At 40.3% G+C, this 22,397-nt stretch overlaps 1 protein-coding gene across 1 annotated transcript in view; it reads left to right on the top strand.

Moving 5' to 3' along the window:
* Positions 1-21,415, top strand: part of ablim1b (actin binding LIM protein 1b) — a 252,406-nt gene extending 230,991 nt beyond the window's left edge. The window contains exons 18-23 of the mRNA XM_060841799.1: positions 1,057-1,121; positions 7,443-7,507; positions 9,484-9,532; positions 10,656-10,730; positions 15,864-15,944; positions 16,767-21,415. Of these exons, the coding sequence (XP_060697782.1) occupies positions 1,057-1,121; positions 7,443-7,507; positions 9,484-9,532; positions 10,656-10,730; positions 15,864-15,944; positions 16,767-16,880 (449 nt within the window). The 3' untranslated portion in view covers positions 16,881-21,415. The remainder of the gene's footprint in view (positions 1-1,056; positions 1,122-7,442; positions 7,508-9,483; positions 9,533-10,655; positions 10,731-15,863; positions 15,945-16,766) is intronic.
* The last annotated feature ends 982 nt before the right edge of the window (positions 21,416-22,397 follow it).

The raw sequence follows: 22,397 nt of genomic DNA, 5'->3' as shown, positions 1-22,397 counted from the left end.
CAGCTTATTATGGTTGTCAGCAATGATCACTTAAAGGGTGGACATGTCACCGTGTGACACCATTGTCACATCCATACCATACACCAGCAGCTTACACAGCAAACCTACTACATGTACTTCATCCAAATGGCCACCTTTTCAAGTTTTAAGAGGAATAGTCCTCAGTGGAGTCCAAGGGAATTGTCATCAGTCAAGAGATCCTATTAGAGCCAGTCAAGGACTGACTGTTCAAGAGTCAGTCCAAGAGTTCAGGCATGGTCAGTCAGCTATTTGGGGTGATCAGGGTCAGTGACTGTGTATCCTTACAGTCTGCGGAGTGGGAAATGGTCAAGGCTACAGGACCAGAGCAACCAGTTGAGTTAGATTACCGTTAGGTCAGTCAGGGAGCTGTACAGATATCAGTCAGAGGTCTGGACAGTGATCAATCAAGGCAGTCCTTCCATCTCAGGGAGCAGAGGATGTGGCGGTGGACAGTGCATCACAACTATATTTGCAACAAACAAGCTGGATGCTGGAACACAGGAGGTAAAGTAGTGAGGTGAGCAGCAAATTAAAGAGTTGGGTGGGAACTTGAGAAGGGAAAAGACTGACAAAAATGGCAAAGAAGAAAGGAATTTGAAAATTTGGAAGACCATCTGTGTCTGCAACTTATTCAGGGAGAGCTACCGATGTTGTCTTCTATCCTTATCCCAACCAATAAGTACTAAATTCTGAAAGACAATTCATACTTGCAAATCAATGTACATTTAAAGAATGGCATACTACTATTGCTGATAACATTATTTAATTTTCAAGTATGTCCATGTCTATTTGTCCATTGCTCTAGAGACATTATAGCTATACCTAACTACACTAAAAAAACCTTGCGATTTAATAAAGCAACTCATCAATTGCTTCAAGTTGTGTGGACTCTTCATGGTTTGAAATAATGCAGTCATTGAATACTTGGATTTGATGCTTGAAGCCTGTAGTTAGAGTATTATCTCAAGTTGTATTTTTTTGATACATTGCATTGACTTCTGAGGATCTAATGTACCTTTACCTTGCTGTCCGCAGCTCTGCATGCTTCTGCATCCAAAACATCTTCCCTCCCTGGTTATGGAAGAAATGGGCTACATAGGGTAAGGCAAGACTATACATATCACACTCTGTAAGTGGCAAGTGATGTCAGCTGGTATTCCTTTTTACTATTTCATTTCCTCTACATATAAGACTTTAAGCCCAACTCTGGTACTTCCATACCTGCCAGTTTGGAATTATTTGTGACAAGTTAAAATTGTGACTGGCACACTTTGTAATTTGGAATTAGATGATGATGAAAGAAGGATTGGTGCAATAAAGTTACAGCAAATGCATTTGCAGTGTTTTGTGCACCTATGCCAAAATATTCCTGAAAGTTCTAAGAATGTTGAAAATAAATGACAGCTGTATCAGAACGAACACCCATATAAAAAAAAATGCGTTTCTTGTATTGGTCCAATGTATGCAATGGAGTGAACTACTTAATTAGTAGAATTTATACTGATGGGATTACTATAATATTGAAGCTTAAGCATTAATGCCAATGACTTGCTATTTCATTTTTATCACAATAATTCTTTAACTGCAATGAAACCAGAAGAAAGGAATTTGTGTTGCAGTTAATTGACCTACTGTCCAGCCAGCTCTGGGTTTGAAAGCAGCTTAACCCAATGGAATTCTCACAGTAAGGATGCTTGGGGAATTTATACAACAAACTTCCCTATTTTGATATTAATTAGGAGAATAACTCAGAGGAGCCACAACAATAGTTGAATTAAGAGGACAAGCATTTTCCATGCATTCAGGAAAGTCATTGGATTTTTAATTAAATGAATTCAATTAATGTCCTTAAGGGGCTCCATCCTGCACAGATCACTATTTACTGCAGCTCAGGGGATTTGACCTTACAAGGGCAGCCCTGTAGCTTTAGATGTGTGAATATTTATTGGGCATGGGTATTTGGGCTTCCTTTCCATCTAGGAGAAAGTGAGGACTGCAGATGCTGGAGATCAGAGCTGAAACATGTGTTGCTGGAAAAGCGCAGCAGGTCAGGCAGCATCCAAGGAGCAGGAGAATCGACGTTTTGGGCATAAGCCCTTCTTCAGGAATGAGGAGGGTGTGCCAAGCGGGCTAAGATAAAAGGTAGGGAGGAGGGACTTGGGAGGACAGGCGTTGGGAATGCGATAGGTAGAAGGAGGTTAAGGTGAGGGTGATAGGCCGGAGAGGGGGTGGGGGCGGAGAGGTCAGGAAGAAGATTGCAGGTCAAGAAGGCGGTGCTGAGTTCGAGGGTTGGGACTGAGATAAGGTGGGGGGAGGGGAAATGAAGAAGCTGGAGAAATCTGCATTCATCCCTTGTGGTTGGAGGGTTCCTAGGCGGAAGATGAGTCTCTCTTCCTCCAGGCGTCGTGTTGCCATGGTCTGGCGATGGAGGAGGCCAAGTACCTACATGTCCTTGGCGGAGTGGGAGGGGGAGTTAAAGTGTTCAGGTGGTTGGGTTGGGTTGGTGCGGGATGTCCCAGAGGTGTTCCCTGAAACATTCCGCAAGTAGGCGGCCTGTCTCCCCAATGCAGAGGAGGCGACATTGGGTGCAGCGGATGCAGTAAATGATGTGTGTGGAGGTGCAGGTGAATGCAGATATGGAAGGATCCTGGGGCCTTGGAGGGAACTGAGGGTGAGGTGTGTGCGCAAGTTTTGCATTTCTTGCGGTTGCAGGGGAAGGTGCCGGGAGTGGAGGTTGGGTTGGTGAGGGGTGTGGACCTGACGAAGGAGTTGCTGAGGGAGTGGTCTTTCCGGAATGCTGATAGGGGTGGGGAGGGAAATATATCTCTGGTGGTGGGGTCTGTTTAGAGGTGGCCGAAATGATGACGGATGATACCATGTATCTGGAGGTTGGTGGGGTGGTAGGTGAGGACCAGTGGGATTCTGTCCTGGTGGTGATTGGAGGGGCGGGGTTCAAGGGCGGAGGAGCAGGAAGTGGAGGAGATGCAGTGGAGAGCATCATTAACCACGTCTGAGGGGAAATTGCGGTCTTTGAAGAAGGAGGCCATCTGGGCTGTTCGGTGTTGGAATTGGTCCTCCTGGGAGCAGATGCAGCGGAGGCGAAGGAATTGGGAATATGGGATGGCGTTCTTACAGGGGGCAGGGTGGGAGGAGGTGTAATCTAGGTAGCTGTGGGAATCGGTCGGTTTATAGTGAATGTCCATGTTGAGTCGGTCGCCCGAGGTAGAAATAGAAGTGTCTAGGAAGGGGAGGGAGGAGTCTAAGATGGTCCAGGTAAATTTGAGGTCAGGGTGAAAGGTGTTAATAAAGTGGATGAACTGTTCAACCTCCTCGTGGGAGCACGAGGTAGCACCGATACAGTCATCAAGGTAGCGGAGGAAAAGGTGGGGGGGTGGTTCCAGTGTAGCTGCGGAAGATGAACTGTTCCACATATCCGACGAAGAGGCAGGCATTGCTGGGGCCCTTGCGGGAGCCCATGGCTTATCCTTTGGTTTGGAGGAAGTGGGAGGATTGGAAAGAGAACTTGTTCAGGGTGAGGACCAGTTCAGTCAGTCAAAGGAGGGTGTCAGTGGAAAGGTACTGGCTGGGTCAGCGGGAAAGGAAGAAGTGGAGGGCTTTGTTTGAGGCCTTGGATGGAGATGTATAGGGACTGGATGTCCATGGTGAAGATAAGGCATTGGGGGCCGGGGAAGCGAAAATCATGGAGGAGCTGGAGGGCGTTGGTGGTGGCCCGAACGTAGGTGGGGAGTTTTTGGACTAAGGGTAACACGACCATGTCGAGGTATGCAGATATGAGTTTGGTGGGGCAGGAGCAGGCTGAGACAATGGGTTGGCCAGGGAAGTCAGGTTTGTGGATTTTGGGCAGGAGGTAGAAATGGGCGGTGCGGGGCTGTGGGACGATGACGTTGGAGGCAGTGGATGGGAGATCTCCTGAAGTGATGAGGTTATGGATGGTCTGGGAGATGATGGTTTGGTGGTGGGAGGTGGGGTCATGGTCAAGGGGGCAGTAGGAGGAGGTGTCCGTGAGCTGGCATTTAGCCTCAGCAATGTAAAGATCAGTGCGCCAAACTACCACCGCGCCTCCCTTGTCTGCTGATTTGATAGTGAGATTGGGTTGGAGTGGAGGGCTGTACGTTGTGAGGGTGAAAGGTTGGAGTGGGTAAGAGGGGTGGAGAGGTTGAGGCAGTTAATGTCGCGGCGGCAGTTGGCTATGAAGAGATCGAGGGCGGGTAAGAGGCCAGCACAGGGTGTCCAGGTGGATGGGGTGTGTTGGAGGCCGGAGAAAGGGTTGCCAGAGGGTGGGCGAAAATCCTGGCTGATTAAGTAGTCGCGGAACCGAAGGCGACGGAAGAATTGTTCGATGTATCGACACGTGTTGAACTCGTTAATCTGGGAGCGTAGGGGGATGAAGGTGAGGCCTCTACTGAGGACTGATCTTTCACCCTCAGAGAGGGGGATGTCTGGAGGGATGGTGAAAGTATGGTTTGGTTGGGAGCTGGGACCTAGTGTGGGGCTGGTGTGGGGCATATTGTCGGATATGTGGAACAGTTCATCTTCCGCAGTTACACTGGCACCACCTCCCACCTTTTCCTCGCTACATCGATGGCTGTATCGGTGCTATCTTGTGCTCCCACGAGAAGGTTGAACAGTTCATCCACTTTACTAACACCTTCCACCCCGACCTCAAATTTATCTGGACCGTCTCAGACTCCTCCCTCCCCTTCCTAGACCTTTCCATTTCTCTCTCGGGCGACATTCACTATATACCGACTGACTCCCACAGCTACCTACAATACATCTCCTCCCACCCTGCCCCCTGTAAAAACACCATCCCATATTCCCAATTCCTTCGCCTCCACCGCATCTGCTCCCAGGAGGACCAATTCCAATACCGAACAGCCCAGATGGCCTCCTCCTTCAAAGACCGCAATTTCCCCTCAGACGTGGTTAATGATGCTCTCCACTGCATCTCCTCCACTTCCCGCACTCCACCCTTGAACCCCGCCCCTCCAATCACCACCAGGACAGAACCCCACTGGTCCTCACCTACCACCCCACCAACCTCCAGATACATCGTATTATCCTTCATCATTTCCGCCACCTCCAAACGGACCCCACCACCAGAGATATATTTCCCTCCCCACCCCTGCAGCATTCTGGAAAGACCACTCCCTCTGCGATTCCCTCATCAGGTCCACACCCCCCACCAACCCAACCTCCACTCCCGGCACCTTCCCCTGCAACCGCAAGAAATGCAAAACTTGCGCCCACACCTTCTCCATCACTTCCCTCCAAGGCCCCAAGGGGTCCTTCCATATCCATCACAAATTCACCTGCACCTCCACACACATCATTTACTGCATCCGCTGCACCTGATGTGGCCTCCTCTGCATTGGGGAGACAGGCCGCCTACTTGTGGAACGTTTCAGAGAACACCTCTGGGACACCTGCACCAACCAACCCAACCACCCTGTGGCTGAACACTTTAACTCCCCCTCCCACTCCACCAAGGATATGTAGGTCCTTGGCATCCTCCATCGCCAGACCATAGCAACACGACGCCTGGAGGAAGACCGACTCGTCTTCCACCTATGAACCCTCTAACCATAAGGGATGAATGCAGATTTCTCCAGCTTCCTCTTTTCCCCTCCCATCCCCAACCTCATCTCAGCCCCAACCCTCAGACTCAGCACCGCCCTCTTGACCTGCAATCTTCTTCCCGACCTCTCTGCCCCCACCCCCTCTCCGGCCTATCACCCTCACCTTAACCTCCTTCCACCTATCACATTCCCAATGCCCCTCCCCCAAGTCACTCTTCCCTACCTTTTATCTTAGCCTGCTTGGCACACCCTCCTCATTCCTGAAGAAGGGTTTATGCCCGAAACGTCGATTCTCCTGCTCCTTGGATGCTGCCTGACCTGCTGCATTTTTCCAGCAACACATTTTTCAGCTCTTCTTTCCATCTGCTCATTGGATGCACTGCTTATCCCAAGATCAATGTCACTACCCCCGGGACTCCAAGATCTTTACTCTCTTGGACTCCGGCCTCGTATGTAGGATGGTCCTGTAAAATCGGGTAATTTTACCTGTCTAAGTCCTTCCTTAATCCTGCGCATCAGGTGAGTGCACTAGTACCAACAGCCACCATCTCCCCAGCAGTCATGGTATGCAGTGAGAGGGCAAAATGCAGGTGAATGGGAGTGAAATACCCTCTTCCAAATGGAGCATCCTTGATCTTGGGTACCTGCCACTGCTCAGTTCAGTGTTTGATTGGCATTAAATGCAGCACCCCTTCCTGAAATGATGACACAGGGCTCTCACTAACTCTCCGTCTGAAGGCTAGGTCCCCTGTTGCCTACATTAAAATGTGCCCCCCTCTCTCTGCTCATTACCATCTATGGAAGGCTACTGCTACAATACTCAAGTTGGAAAGTATCTGATTGTCTTCCAGCAGAATTTGCCGATATTTGTTAATTGTAGAGGTTAAAAAATTGTCACCATTGCTAATTCAGGAGGAACCTCTTTGAAAGCCCCAATGAGAACTCCCCATAGGAGCACAATTGAGACCTAAAAGAATGCAAATTTTTATTTCCCATTTCAATAGAAGCTGATGAGCTCGTACATGAAGCTGGTAAGAGTGTACATGGTATATGTTTAATTTAGCAGCCATCCAAAATAAATTACTGACTCATCAAAGGTTGATTCTGGAGCAAATGTTTTAGCTCTAGCCTGATCTCGAGTAGGAAGTGATCTTCACAACATGTAGTGTAAATGTGCTTGCCTAGTACATTTATTTAACAAACATCTGCTACTGTTTAGTGCAAAATATTGCAATCTTTCTCTTTCACTGGCTTTGAAATTCTGGCATACATTTTATCAGACACAACAGGTCTTAACCCAGTTTGTAGGTTTTTGAACATTTGTGAGCCATAATCTGACTTCATCAGAGAATATTGACTCATACACCAAGGTCCTCCAGCATTGCCATTGCCTCCAGTCAGAGTGGGGTTGCGTGCTGCTTGTGCTTTGCTATTAAGTACTTTGTTGAAACTTCCTAATAATGCATGTACATGGTTCATTAGCTGATTGGTCTACCTAATCCCCCTCCTCTCCCTACTTTCATAGTTCCAGTGTTTCCAATCATGTTCCGAAGTATTTTCGCAAAAATACCACAAATACCACACAAGAATGAGTGTTGAGATCTCATGCTCCACAATGTTGTCTGCTGCTATCTCTTACTTCTCAATTGCAAATGCAGTCAGTCAAAAGGAATAAAAGGAATTGGTTAAGTCTGACTGCTTTCTCTGCATTCTTTGTATGTCTTTATAGTAAAGCATGATGATGTTGTAATCAAGCTATAATAACTGGCAGAATACAATTATCTGTTAAGACTTTGATTCTGCTTTCCTTTGTCCTGGTAGCCACAATCCACAGATTTCACACAATACGACAGTTACAGTGACGTAGGAGAAACTGTCAGAGGTAGGTATGCCTTTCACATGAATATTTCTGCTCAGTTTATACATGTGTTTAAACTTCTCTTCCAGAAAATAGTCCAGGTGTTACAGTTTACCCTTACTCCAAGTATTTGTCAGAATTCTGTTAAATCACACTGAACATAATTTGCCCACAGTAAGTGGATGAGAGAAAGTGAGGACTGCAGGTGCTGAGAGAGTCAGAGTCAAAAATTGTAGTGCTGGAAAAGCACAGCAGGTCAGGCAGCATCTGACGAGCAGGAGAGTCAGCGTTTTGGGCATAAATTCCTGATGAAGGGCTTATGCCTGAAATGTCAATTCTCCTGCTCCCTGGATATTGCCTGACCTGTTAAGCTTTTCTAGTGCCACATTAAATGGTTGCATTGCTATCCCTATCCCTACTCCTTGTAACCCAGTGATCCTACAGTGCTACTTGGAAGTGGACTTGGTGGAGTGAATAGTCATTTCCTGTTCTATGTTTTATCAACATCCCAGGCAACTAGGTACCAGAATTTAGCATGTGGCATCCATATTTAATTAAAAAACATCTTCCTGTCTTCCCTCCAAACTTTCAAGAAAGTACTTGGCACTGCCCCAGATATCAAAGACCTGCCATTCAACAGCATGTCGTGCTTCACATTGTTCTAATGGAAATCCTATTTCGTTTTCTGAAAGAAATGATTTTTAATTATCATTCCTGCTTCTCACTGACATCAAATACTATGCTTAGACCACAGCTTCTGGATTTTAATTTATGCCCAGCCTATTTTAATAACACTGCCTTTTTAAATTGTGTTGCTCACAAAGTATAGGGAAGAGTAATCTTTTTAAAAGTTAGCATTATATGCTACATTATTGCTGAAGCAAGTGTTAGAGGCTGTAGCTGCATGTCTGAGTTTCCTTTTACTAAAACAGCTTGGCACTGCCACCTATCAGTTGGAAGCAGAACAGGTGGTGGCTCCTGTTCAGCGTTGTGGGAAATTGAAATGACAGAATTCTCAGCTAGGTGGATGACAAAGGAGAATAAAATCAGTCCGGATTACTGTCCTTGATCTTTATTCAGTGAGTGCTGTTAGAACTTGTACGTTTGTTCAGTGTTTGATGAGAACTGGATTGACTGTGATTAACTCGTAGCCAAATAGCTCACTAGTACATAATACCTGGACACACACATCAATAATTGAAATAGAGTTCTTTGAAAATCAGGGTGCTTAATTCACTTCTTTGTTATTTTAATAAAGGTATTAAACTGTTTATTTACAATGGGTTGATATCTGCAGTAAGCAATAATTAGTGAAATTTCATCTGAATTCATTAGACAATCCTGAGTGAAGACCTCAGTGGCAAAGGAGTCAAAGGTTAATATTGGAAAACTGATGTGAGATCAAGCATGGTTAAGGGCCTTATCAGTCAATAAAGACAATTTTATTTTAGAACCAATTTTGACCGTAAAAATAAACAAATAAGTCTTAATCTTTCTTACCACACTGCAAATTAATACATTGATATAACTACATGTCTGATCCAATTTTATAATGTAGAAAAACATTTCTCTTGAAGCAGAAGAGATAAGAGTTTTATCAAAATGCTTCAGACATAGGCAGGGATAACAGCTGAGGAGAGGTGGAGTTCTTCTGTCTGAACCAGATGGCCCATGTGTGAGAACTGCCTTTGAACTTAATCCTAAAGATTCTAAATTGCATAGAATGATTGCCTGGCAGAAGTATGTTTTACTAAGCTGGTGTGGCTGCTGTATCTCTGGAGGTTAGTAATGGGCAGTATTGATTGTGAGTAGTGTCTACCACCCATCCTACTATAGATGAAGTCACACATAGAGACAAGTAGAACCTGGTTAGTAGAACTGAGTTAGTATAATGGACTCAAAATGCATTGATATGTAAATTTTCAATAATTAAAGAAAACGTAATAACATATACAAAGGTGCTGAGCACCAAAGTAATAGCTTTCATTTTTGTTTCTTTTTCAGAAACGCTGGTATGTTGATGCCATTAAGAAGGTCAAAAAATACGTTAAACGTAAAAAGGAAAAGCTTACTTTTTAAACCATAGTACCTACACTTTTTTTGTGCATGCTGAGGAGATGCATAAACTCATGTAATAACTGACTTCAAATAATCCAGACGCCAGTCAAGAATATTTTGTAATGATTCTTAGCCTAATTACTTTGAAATAAAATCTAAGAATTTTTATATTCAATAAGACCATTTAGTTATAGATGAGAAGAAGCAATGAATAATGTGTACAAAGCTTCATCAGAATGCACTAAGTAGTGTTAACTGTAATGTCAAAATATATTACTACTTTGACTTTTAAATGTTTAATATGAGTAATTGTACACAACATCTGCTTCAAGGAAACTAGGCCAGGATAAGGATAATGCTTGAGAATATCATTGCAAATTTTGGTTCTTCCACCAACTGCAAATCCAAATATGCATACAGTTATTCAAGTATATTTAAAAATGCACACCATGAAGGTTTTTATTTATTCTTTAACTTTGGATTTTAGCCCATAATTTTGTTTATATTTTGTTCCACTTGGAAAATATGCTGAAACAGTAGGTCAACTTCCTCTCCAGTTGACTCCATGTAATATTTCCATATATAGTACTCAAATGAGCTATGGTTTGGAAAGTTAGATTATTTGATTAAGAAATTGGAATCATGCAAATTAAACTCACCAAGCCAATTGAGTTTACCTGAGCATTTCAAAAATAAATCGCATTTTGACCCTGAAAGAATTTTCTACCTTTGAAGTTAGATTTTCTTTTTGACATTAGCAGAAATCATAATAAAGCTTTGGTGGTAAAACCAAAGGTATTTAAATTGCATTGTTCATACTGCTATTGTAGAGCATTGTAAAATAACTTAAATTCACTATAATGCTGCATTTCTATCATATTAATTCTGATAGTACTTTTAATTCATAAATACAACAAAGCATTAGTTGATTTTGCAACACTGCCTTTTGTAAAAGACTGTAGATTGTATAGAATCATTTGTGGGTCAGTTTTTCTTTGAGGAAAAATACTGTTATCTTTATTAGAACAAGCTAGCTTACAGCAAATGTATTTTAGTTCTCTGAACCTTAGTGATTGTTATTGACACACAGCCATTATTTCTCTCTCTACCTTTGACAGCCAACACAGGATGGAACTGTTCAAGGAACAAGGATGGACAGGGGAGTTTCAATGCCTAACATGCTGGAGCCAAAGGCAAGTCTACAAAAATCAGTAAAATTGTACACCGATAATTTTTTAAAAAAGTTGACTGCATATGATAAGAATAACTAAAGTAAGCAAAAAAAATCGGCTGGTGTTTCCTAGACTAATTGGCGTACTTCCAGATTATCAGTTCTGTTAGGTGTACAAAAGTTTCAAGTTCTTCCTGTGGAGAAAGGGTGTACTCCAAACAGATAACCTCTCCGAAATCATAGGCAAGATTATAAACTTAAAACTACATGGCGAGTTAGCCCACATCCTCCTATTATTCCAGTGCGTTATTTCACTATAACGCTCGATTTGTGCATCACTTTTAGAAATGATCATTTGTTTTGAATTCCCTTTGGCAAATAGGTTTGCACGGAGAGAAAACCTGTTGAAAATGGACATGTAAAATAAATTTGAAAGTAATTAAATAGACAAAACATTTGGTAGAAATGACCCTGATAACTGAGTGAACGTTATGCTAATCTCCTATTAACGTAGGTCCCAAGTCAAGACTTGCATTTCATTTAAATAAAAACAAAATATGGCAGATGCGAAAATTAAAACAGAAAATATTGGAAACACTCAGCCAAGCATGCTGTGGGGAGAGAAATAAAGTCAATGTTTTGTGTTGAATGAATGAAGAAGGATTATACTTGAAACCAAATATTAATTTTATTTCTGTCTTCGTGGAGGCCTGCAGACTTGTTGAGTCTTTCCAAAATTTTCTGTTTCCATTTTATTGCAGAATCTCATTAATATACAGCTAACTTTGTCAGCCTCCTATGATTAGGTATGTAGTTGAGAACCTGAGTGGAATTTAATATCTTCCTATGTGTCAAATTTGTAGGTGGGCGCATTTATACAGGTGTAAGTGTAGAAGGTGGAGTCACTGCTTTCTTCCTAACTCTACCCTGACTAAATCTACAGCAGGAAGGTCCAGGCCCACCTCCAGTTGAGGCCCTAAATGGGGATTTGCCAAGTGAGAAGCCAAGAAGTAAGCCTAGTCAGGATCCCTTGCTCAAAGGCACTTATTGAGGGACTCTGCATTGCGAAGATTGCTTAATGGGCGCAGACTCCCTGACCAGTGACCCACCACATCAAGGCACCTAACTTGTGGCTGGGTGACTCTTGAACTTTGGCCTCTGGTGGGTGCAGTACTGGCAGCAACTACTGCTTTCCCACTAGCACTGTTACCAATAAAGAACTGCTGACTCTGGTTGGCTGTATAAGAGTGTTGATGGGGATTTCACATTGGTGACATGAGTCAAAAAAGGAGGGATTGGTAAAAATACTTGATGTAGTGAGTTCATTGTCAAAACATTACGAATGCTATTTTTTTTTGGATAGGACTTCCTTTTTGTTAATGTTCATACATGCGGTATTAGTATTCGTGACCAGGCCAACATTGCCTATAGTTGCCCTGGAGAAGGCGAGCTGCCTTTTTAAACTGCTGAAGTCCATTTGGTGTTGGTGTTGGTATCCCCACAATGCTGTTTGGGAGTGAGTTGCAGAATTTGACCAGTGACACTGAAGGAATAGCAATATAATTCCAAATCAGGATGGTGAGTGGTTAGAGGTGAAACTTGAAGATCATTTTGTTCCGATGTATCTGCTGCAATTGCCCTTCTAGATGGTAGCGGTTGTGGGTTTGGAAGATACTGTCTCAGGATCTGTGGAGAATTTCTACAGTGCTTCTTACAGATGGTGCACACTACTGCTAGTGAGTATTGATGGTGGAATATGTGAATATTTGGCTATATGATGTCATTCAAGTGGATTACTTTGTCATAGTTGGAACTGCCCTGATCCAGGCATGTGGACAGTATTCCATCACACTCCTGACTTGTGCCTTGTAAATGGTGGGCAGGCTTTGGCGAGTCAGGAGGTGGATTACCTACCACAGGATATCTATTCTTTAGCCTGTCTTTATAGCCACTGTATTAGATAGCTAGTACATTTAAGTTTCTGATCAATAGTAACTCCAAGGATATTTATTCAGTGATGGTCAGGCCATTGAATGCCAAAGGGTGATAGATAGTTAGCTTCTCTTTTGATGGGGATAGTCATTATCTGACATTAGTGTGGCATGAACGTTACTTGCTACTTGTCAGCAAAAGGATATTGTCCAGGTTTTGCTGCATTTGGACATGGTCTGCTTCAGTATCTGAAGTCACTGGTAGTGCTGTGTAGTCTTTGATGAACATCTCCAAAATGACTTTAGGAAGAATGGAAGGTCGTTGATGAAGCAACTGAAGATAGTTGGGGCTAGGACAGTACACTGAGGAACTCCTGCAGTGATATCCTGGAGTGATATCCTGGAGCTAAGATGATTAGCAACAACAACCATCTTCCTTTGTGCTAGGTACAACTCCAGTCAGTGGAGAGTTTTCTCCATGAATCCCACTGACTCTAGTTTTGGTCAGGTTATTTGATGCCACACTCAGTCAAATGCCCTTGGTGTCAAGGGCAATTGCTCTCACCTTTGATATTCAGCTCTGTAATGGGATCAGGAGCTGAGTAGCCCTGATGGAATCCAAACTGGGCATCAGTGAGCAAGTCTTTATAAGTAAGCCAAAAAGAAGGGTCACTGGATCCAAAACGTTAGCTCTGTTTTCTCTCCACAGATACTGCCAGACCTGCTGAGTTTTTCCAGCAATTTCTGATTTTGTTTATTATTAAGTAAGTGCTGCTTGATAACACTGTTGATGACACCTTCCATCACTTTATGGATGATTGAGATCAGACTGATGGGATGGTCATTGGCCCAGTTGAATTTGTTCTACTTTTTGTGTACAGGACATTAATGTCTGTGTTGTAACTGTACTGGAGAAGCTTGGCCAGTCTTTGGTACTATTGCTGGAATGTTATTGGAGCCCATAGTCTTTGCTATATCCAGTGTCTCTAACCGTTTCATGGAGTGAAATGACTTGGCAGAAGACTGACAATCTGGGGATGTCTAGTGAAGGTCTAGATGGATCATCCAAATGACATTTCTGGCTGAAGATAGTTACAAATGCACCAACCTTATTTTTTACACTGTGTTGGGCTGCCCACTTATCACTTAAGCAATTGCTGGAGAGTGGTTATGATGTGAAGTTTGCACAATTGCCATGCTTTGGGACTGTATCTTTAATTGATAGTAAAATGCAGAAATGAAAGGGATCACATTAACTGTTTGAATTCTGCCCAACAACAGCCTTGAGTTGTATGTGATAATACTATGGCTGTAAGAGGTGTATTTTCTTCTTTTTTACATGAAGAAAGGTTGAAACAGAGGTATCATGCAGTCTGCTCAAAGGCAATAGGGTAAACAGCTGGTGAGGCTTTCAGGTGTTTTTAGAGTTTAGAACAATAGAAGTAGCCTGAATGGGTGGGATCAAGCTCCCGCGGAACCAGGGTTTTTGGATTTAGCTTTCAGCAGTTGCTGGGGTCATGAAGCTGGCTGTGGAACCTTTTATTCCTCTCTGAAAGCTGGGGTTCTCTTCCTGCTGCTAGCATTACATATGAGACAATCTATTTTACTGACATGTTTATGAGATGTTACTAATTGGAACCGTTAATAGTATATATTATTAATTAATATATACTATATTAAGCATTTTGGTAGAATTACAGTTAAGCTAATTCTTTCATTTCATTTTATTTTTATTTTGTCTGTATTTTAACTGTAGTGTAAAGATACAGTGTGCTTAAATGGCAAACATGAGGACTGCAGATGCTGGAAATCAGAGTTTAGATTAGAGTGGTGCTGGGAAAGCACAGCCAGTCTGGCAGCATCTGTGGAGCAGGAAAATCGACGTTTTGAGCAAAAGCCCTTCATCAGGACTGAAGGCAGGGAGCCTCCAGGGTGGAGAGATAAATGTGTTTTGCTTAAAGTTTAGTAGTTTGACCAATTGAACTGCATCTGGAATGCAACACCTTACACTTACCTTTAAAATAAGAACATGATAGGGTCTAGGCTGTCCTCTTAATATATTTTGAGGGAGTTTGGTCTGGTCCATAACAGGTACAATACAGTTGTTTAAAGGAGGATTCTATAACTGTGTTGTTAGTGAATAGACTGTAAATCTCCAAGACACAGGGAGGTGCTAGGAACGTCAGATTTTTAATGACTACACTTGTTAAACTGCATATTTAATTCCAAAATAGAATGGAGTTGTGGGATTCACACAATAGCTGATTAGCCTTTCTAACGGGATGCAGATCCCATGTGATTCCTGTTGCCATGGAGGTTGCCTTTTGAGAATGAAACAGATCAAAGGAAATAATTGTAAACTGAGTTTTCAGGTTATCTTAAAATAGCTATGAACGTAAGAACAGGACAGTCTGCAAGAACATGGGAAACAAAGAGAGATGGCAGCAAGGTGAAGGCCGTTAGTCCTGGCTCTGTTAGTCACCATCCAAAAAGTGGGTGGCTGTGCACATTCAGTTTGAAGAGATCAAGTTCATGAGGTTTCAATCGAGACTGGGACATTCACCTACTTTGGCTAGAGGGGAGAATCACCAATTTATCCCTCACTGTGAAAGTCAGTTCTGGGATTAGAAATATCCAGCTGGGAAAGGAAAAGAAAGGAAGCAAGTGCTATGAGGTGGCAGCCTGAAAATTTGACCACAATCATGTCAACTTTGATCTTATTGAATGATAAAGTAAATTCAAGGTTTTATAAAGTCTATGCCTACTGTTAATTCTTGTCAGCACTCTGGAGGTAGGAGTTTTTGACAGGGTACCATGTTGGAAATAGAATGAACTTAAAAAGAAAGATCACCATTTTATACTGGTTTCTGGAGAATGAAGTGTCCTTTTAAGAGACATAGCCTCCAAGGGATATTTTTTGTTATTTTGAAAGTTAAATAGAAACCTCTTCTGTGGTTGAGACTATACATTTCTGAATAGTGTTTAGAATAGTGTTGCTTTAGTCTGTGGGTTCTGACAAAATATTTTAATGGATCATTCCCGTCAGCATCTGGAAATTTTAATATCTTTCAGAAGTTATTGATTTCTACCAGGATTATAACAATGTCATATTCTATAGATTAGAATGAGCAGTTCTAAAAGGATGCATATTTGAAAAACTTAATGAAGATAAGTAGATCAAATTGAATTTCCCTTACCAATATAATTTTTCTTCTATTGTGTAGATTTACCCTTACCAAGTACTTGCAGTGACTAACAGGGGACGCAGCAAATTACCAAGAGATGTAGACAGAACAAGACTGGAGGTGAGATCATGGCATGAAGAATTGGGAATGAATGTTGCTGTTTGGGAATTGGAATGGGCACTTGTGCCAAATCTAATAAACTGGCCTGTAATGCTCTGAATTTTCAAATGTGTGACCACTTGGAGGAAAAAATCTTGTGTCACTAGATCCTTTTAAGAAAGTGTTTCAGGATGATGTCGTTCATGTCGTTTGATGTCTTCAGTTCAGCACATATGAGTTTCATTTCAAGGCAAAGCATCAGGTTCAATATTCTGTATCGCAAAGATAACAGGATATGAAGGAAACTGTTCTTTTCATCCAACAATGCTTGCACAGAAATCTGCAACACCCACTCATAGCATTTTGGTTTCTATTAAAATAAGGCAGTGATTTGCTGTTATGATTTATTCGTTATTTGAAATATATTTTCTGGTATCAATGCTGGCTTTGTTCTGGCACTTGTGATTTAACTGAAAGTAAAATTCTGGATTTAACTTCTACTCCGCCTAATAACTTGTTCTTGCTCATCTGCCTCATTTCCCGACTCTTTATCTCAGTCTACTGACACTGTAGATTAACTATGAAACTCTGCACAATTTCCTTTGTTCGATGTGTCTAGATGACCGAAACTGAAACATAATATCTGAAGTGAACTTTTACTAGATAAAGTTTTGTTGAAAAAGGGAATAGCATCCAGTTTGTCAGTTTGTTTGAGAAAATTATGGAATGTGCATATTAACAAATGACGAAATAAACTAACATAGATAAATAAATGTAACTTCAGCATTGTTGCAAATAAACTTTAATAACCAAATGTTTTCCCTTTATCATTTACTCTTCTAGCGTCATCTAGCCCCTGATGTTTTTTACCATCTATTTAATATGGCCATCCAGGAGTTTGACAGGCTACCACTTTGGAAGCGGAATGAACTTAAGAAGAAAGCTCACCTCTTCTAGTCAACAAAATGCTTGATGGAAATGGGTGACCGCAGAGGCCAAATAGCAAAGTAATATTTTGTAAGGGAAGCATTATGGAAGTTAGCAAAATCCCTATGCTAATGCAGATGACCAGTGCAAGGTCAGAGAAATTGACAGTTGTATAAAAGTTGCGATAATTTTCACCTGAGAATTCTATTGCAATTTCCTTAATAACATTAATGACAGTAATATCATTTCTTGTTAAACAATAACTTTCTCTGACCTTTCTAGAGTTATTATAGATTGGTTATTGTAATGAATTGGATAACAAATTTTCTTTTATAAATAATTTGAATACTGTGCTTTGGAAGCATATTTAAATATTTAGCCATACTACTCTAAGCAACCTGCAGCAACCAGTGTTGTATGCCTTGCACTGTGAAAGCCTGGGTTTGTGGATACAAGAGGTGAGGGTTTTAATTTGGAGTTGGTTTGTACAAAGTTGTGCTTTGGATTTTATTGCTTGAAAACTTCTACACTGTGTGCTGTCGTTGAAAAGATGTATGTACAGCTGCTATACATAATAGTCATGTCAGAGAGAAATATACAAGAAAAAATGACAAGAGAAATGTGTTCAGAGTCAGCAGTTCAGGTTCATGGAGAAATGATAAAATGACTTCATATCAGTGTGTCACTTCGTTCATTTGTATTGAAAACAAAACAGGAAATGTTGAAATTATTGCCCAGATATTTTGTGTATCACGTTATTACTTGTGTCTGTACTTGCCTTAATGTTATAAATTGTCACTTGCATCGATTCCCTGAGTACCACATCAGTCCTTTATTATTTTGTGCGTTGGGACATTGCAAGTGTCATAAATGACTATTTCATTTGCTTAAGTACTTTGAATAAATGGGCCAGTTTTCATATCATTCCCAGCTGATCTGCAGTTAAGAGCCTAGAAATTATAGCTTGGGGTTGTATGTAATTATTCTGCACACTGTTTTAATTGAGGCAGTTACCGTAGCTTACTGTCACTATTGAAATAGTGCAGGATTAATACATTAGTGTTATATTGTATAATTTCGAGACTAATATATTCCCACTTCATAAAAAAAAGTTACATCATCTTTAAAAGTATGATATAGTCTTATAAGGATGCTGCAGTGTGCCTGCCAAAGATCTTATTTGGATTAGACCTGAATGGATAGGCAATTCGGTACAGTATAGAGAGAAAATTATTATATGTATATATGTACAAACTATAGCCACAGTTCAATAGAAACCAGGCATGGGGAGTTGCTGCCTTAGACTAAGTTTTAACATGTTGAAGAATACAATAGGATAAATGATACAACAGGTAAGCATTTTATCCTATCTGTGTTCCCACCGGGTGCTTTTTTCCATGTAAATTAGTTTTGCCCCCCTTTCCTGACATGATTCTGAAGTTATTAAGTAATTTCCCTGAGACGATACATTAGAATAATAGATTACAATCAGCCCCTTATAGCATTGTCACTCATTGTCTTAGAGGCAATGGTGAATTTTCAGTCAGCTTATAGAACAACTGAATTATCTTTTGGTTTTTAAATGCTTTCACTGAATATTACAATTAAATATTCAATTATGTAAATCCAAGAATTTTCACTGCACCTGAAAATTATATCATCTTGTGTTTGTAAAAGAAAAATGTCTTTAAAAAGCAATTGAAATTAATGAACAGTGGATAATTCACCACATGGCTCACCCCAAACAATATTTTGTTCCTTCAACCAAACATTTCATTTGCATTTTAATTTATCACCAGGTATTCAATTGTAGAATTTGTGTGCATTTTCTATATTTTATACATTATGCATTTTATCTAATTTGAAGTCTTGTTGTATTGGTTGCAATTTTTCTCGATACTGTGGGGTATAACTTTGTCTTGAGCAGTGATAGAAAATGGATAACAGCAAATCAACAGCAGGGTTACACTCCACTTGATATTCAGTTCCATGTAGTTTATGGAAAACAGAATTAAGCTGATGTCGAAATAGGGTGCCCTAATGTCAGTGCTCATTTAGTATCCCTACCCAATTTATATCCCAAAGTTTTGAAGGGTGCACGTGAAATCAACATTTTGTGTGTGTGAGACAGTTTTGCAGTGAAGCTTAACCTGCATGTTGTAAATTAGGTGTTAAGCTTTGAACTGACTCCAAAACGAAGGATAGTGAGGCTCACTCCTGCGGGGAGTCTCACTTTGTCACATACCACTATAGGTTGAGCTGATCCTTAAACTTAGGCTATGGCTCACCGGACAGAATTTCGTCTACTCTGTATTTCTTGGTGGAAATCAGCCATTATAACTCACTCCCAGCAGTACCCTGCATCTAAAGGGAGAAAAGGAAAGTTGAACTTGTACTTCAGGGGTCTAGAAACGGTCATTAATCCAATACTTATAGATGAAAATTAGATACCTTTATATAGTTCTTTCCTCAATTGCATAGGATCTTCAGGCAAGCACTCAACTGCTTCCTCTGTCATCAGATGTTATCCACTAAATCCTAAGCAATGCAATTGGGGGATGGATATTTGGTTGCAGAGATCTCTGCCACTATTTCTTCTGCTTTTCTCTTCTTTGCAGGGTACAAAGCATAGGAAAATAGGCCTCATAATCTGTTGCAGATGAAACACTGAAAACCGTATCTGTGTGATTCTGATAATGGGAGTTTGTTAGTGATAAGTGATATGATTCTTATAGTCAACAAGTACTTGCCTGCTTGATATTGTGTGGAAACTTACAAGAAGTCATTACATTTAGAGTTTTATCTGGTTCACTTGGATATGGTGCAAAGTTTTAAAAATGGACCTAATGCAAGTTGCCTCCAGAATTGTATGTTCAATTCTGCTTTATCCCCTCTGTGCTTTTTAATTGCAACTGCTAGCATTCAGATATCATGAAGTATGTAATTTTTAAAATAATGATGGAATTTAACACCTGCAGGAAGCGTTCTGATTCAATTGGAAGAGTTAAGTGTAGGAAATGTGGTCAGATTTTTAAAAGTTGCTTTTCTTTTAGTCTATCAGTGAATGCCATGAATCAAGCAAAGTGTCAGTGTTTTATTTATTGTCTTCGTTCTTTAAATTAGTCATACTAGTATGAATAAAAATGTGAAGAATTATGTTGACATTTTTGGCATAACGTTGGAGTAATACTCTGCTTAGAGTCACTGAGGCATGCCGTATGGTTGCTTGGTATTAGTTAATTAACAGCTAATATGTGTAGTGCAATATGGAGCAAATATAGAAGTTAAGAATTTACAAGCACCAGACTGAGCATTTTGGTTAAACTGGACTTTGTTAGTTTTCTCATAAGATGTTGTAACTGGCATTTTCACGTAATGTTCTGTTTAATATTTAAAACTCCAGTTTTAAAACACTTTCCTAAAACAAGTTAACATGTTACATAAAATTTACAGCAAGGGAAAATACCCTTGAGCCCAACTGGTCTGTGTCTGAGTTTATGTTCCACATGACTTTTCTCCTTTATCTAACCCTATCAGGAGTCTCATTTCAATTTCAGAATACAACTGAATCATTTTAATATCTTGTGTAATATATAGTGATGGGAGCTAATTTGTTTTATACAGATTAAGCTTCCAGGGCCACAGTGCTGAGAGACAAGCAGTGTAAAACTGTGACAGATGTCAAAGCAACTTAAAAAAAAATGCACTTAAGTCTTTACGAGTTGATAATCATGGCTGTGAACCTAAATGCCTGTAACAGAAACAAACTGCAACCTGATAATTGCCGAATAAAATGAAAATGATTAGTAATAAAGTCAGATTTCAGGGTGAGATTTCTGACTTCTCACCAAGCATCATTGGAGTTGATACATATTGCTGAAACTGATGGGCTGTCCTTGTAAACACTGATTACATTCTGACTAACTTTGTTTCATTAAACGGATTGTTTAATAAATGAACTTCTGCCTTATAAAATTACATTAAATGTCAAGGGTGTATATTTATGTATGTGTATTTCTACTATAAATACGATTTATTTTCCTTGATCTCTCAGTATCACACCACTGTCCTGGCCAAGAGGTCTTGTTGACGATCTGCTCAGAACCCATGGGAATATTTCTATTCAGCCTATCTCCATCTCCCATTTCTATTTTCCCTTTATGGAACTCCATTCCAGTGCCTTCTCATGACAGTGTGACTGAGACCATTAACTCACTGTGTGCAGGTGGCTAGTTTAGGGAAAGGCAAAATTTAACTGGTCCAGTCAAGAGCTCAAAAACTGTTTGAGACAACATAGTAGAAGCATTACCTTACATTTCATTGTACCATACCTAATGTGGGAAGGTGTGAATGACAAAAATGTAGCAATTATAATTTTTCCACAATAATATCCTTTGCCTTTATTTTGACAAGGTTAGTTAAAGTCAATGGATATACTGTAATATATTCAAATAAATTAACAGTTACATTCACCGTTATTTAATTGCATTTATCAGAGAAAAAGCATCATGAGAGATAAGTTTATGAAAGCGATAAGTGCCTTGGTCTTATATTTGATTTCATTCTAAAACAACTATCAAAATGAAAACTTTAGATTGTAACTTTTCCAAGTTAAACAATTTGTACTTATTTTTTCAGTTAATTAGGAAGCTGATCATTTTCTAAACCTCTGTGAAGCGTTCCTTTTCTTTGCTGTATGATAATATAAATTTCCAAGCCAATTTTCCTCACCTGCAATTCTTCAGAAGATATTCTAGCCTCTGCTTAGTATTTCCCATTTGAAACTGTCCCAGAAATGCAGTCGAGGAGGTAATCAATTCATGAAGAGACATTAAAATTAAATTAAATCTTTCCACTATCATCTAATCCTTTTAGATAATTCATTGTTAGACCAAACTTCCACTTAATTGCATGATTTATGCTGCTTTTAATTCAAGTTATTCGATAATGCATTTATATTGAATACAAAAAGTGACTTTAACTTATTATAAGTGGACTTTTAGCAAATTGACTCCATGATGAGCAGTGAGAATTTGGAGCTATCACCCTGGAACTTTAGCTTAATTTGTGTAGTGTTTTGTGCAGAGGTACAATAATTTCAATGATTATCTCTGTGAAAGAACAGTGGCCTGTAGCATTGATATATTTGATGTTGAGAACAATGTGTACAGATGATAAGGACAATCTAATTTGCTTTTGTTAATATTTTCTATTCTTATATATTTGCAAATATAAAAATGAGTTGTTTCAATGAAACCAAATTCAATTGCAAGTCACTTTTAAATGCTCAGTTTTACCTAAATGATTATTTTTAACTGCTGTCTTTGACAAAACCAGCCTCAACCAGTTGTGGTGTGTATTAGAAGTTTAGGAAAGTATGCAATTTTTTTTTTGTTAATTGTGACGAGAGTTGTCAATTTGAGTTTGCTGTAATTCTAGAATGCAATTCAAGAAATAGTCAGGCTGTGACCTGAACCCTGTATTGGGTAATACATGGTATACAGTCTTTGCACTGCATGACTCATTTTTGGCTACTTTATCCTGTTC

Source organism: Hemiscyllium ocellatum, chromosome 22, assembly GCF_020745735.1.
Source record: "Hemiscyllium ocellatum isolate sHemOce1 chromosome 22, sHemOce1.pat.X.cur, whole genome shotgun sequence".
Taxonomy (NCBI): domain Eukaryota; kingdom Metazoa; phylum Chordata; class Chondrichthyes; order Orectolobiformes; family Hemiscylliidae; genus Hemiscyllium; species Hemiscyllium ocellatum.
The sequence above is the reverse complement of the archived record's forward strand: the minus strand, read 5'-3'. Positions and strand labels throughout refer to the sequence as shown.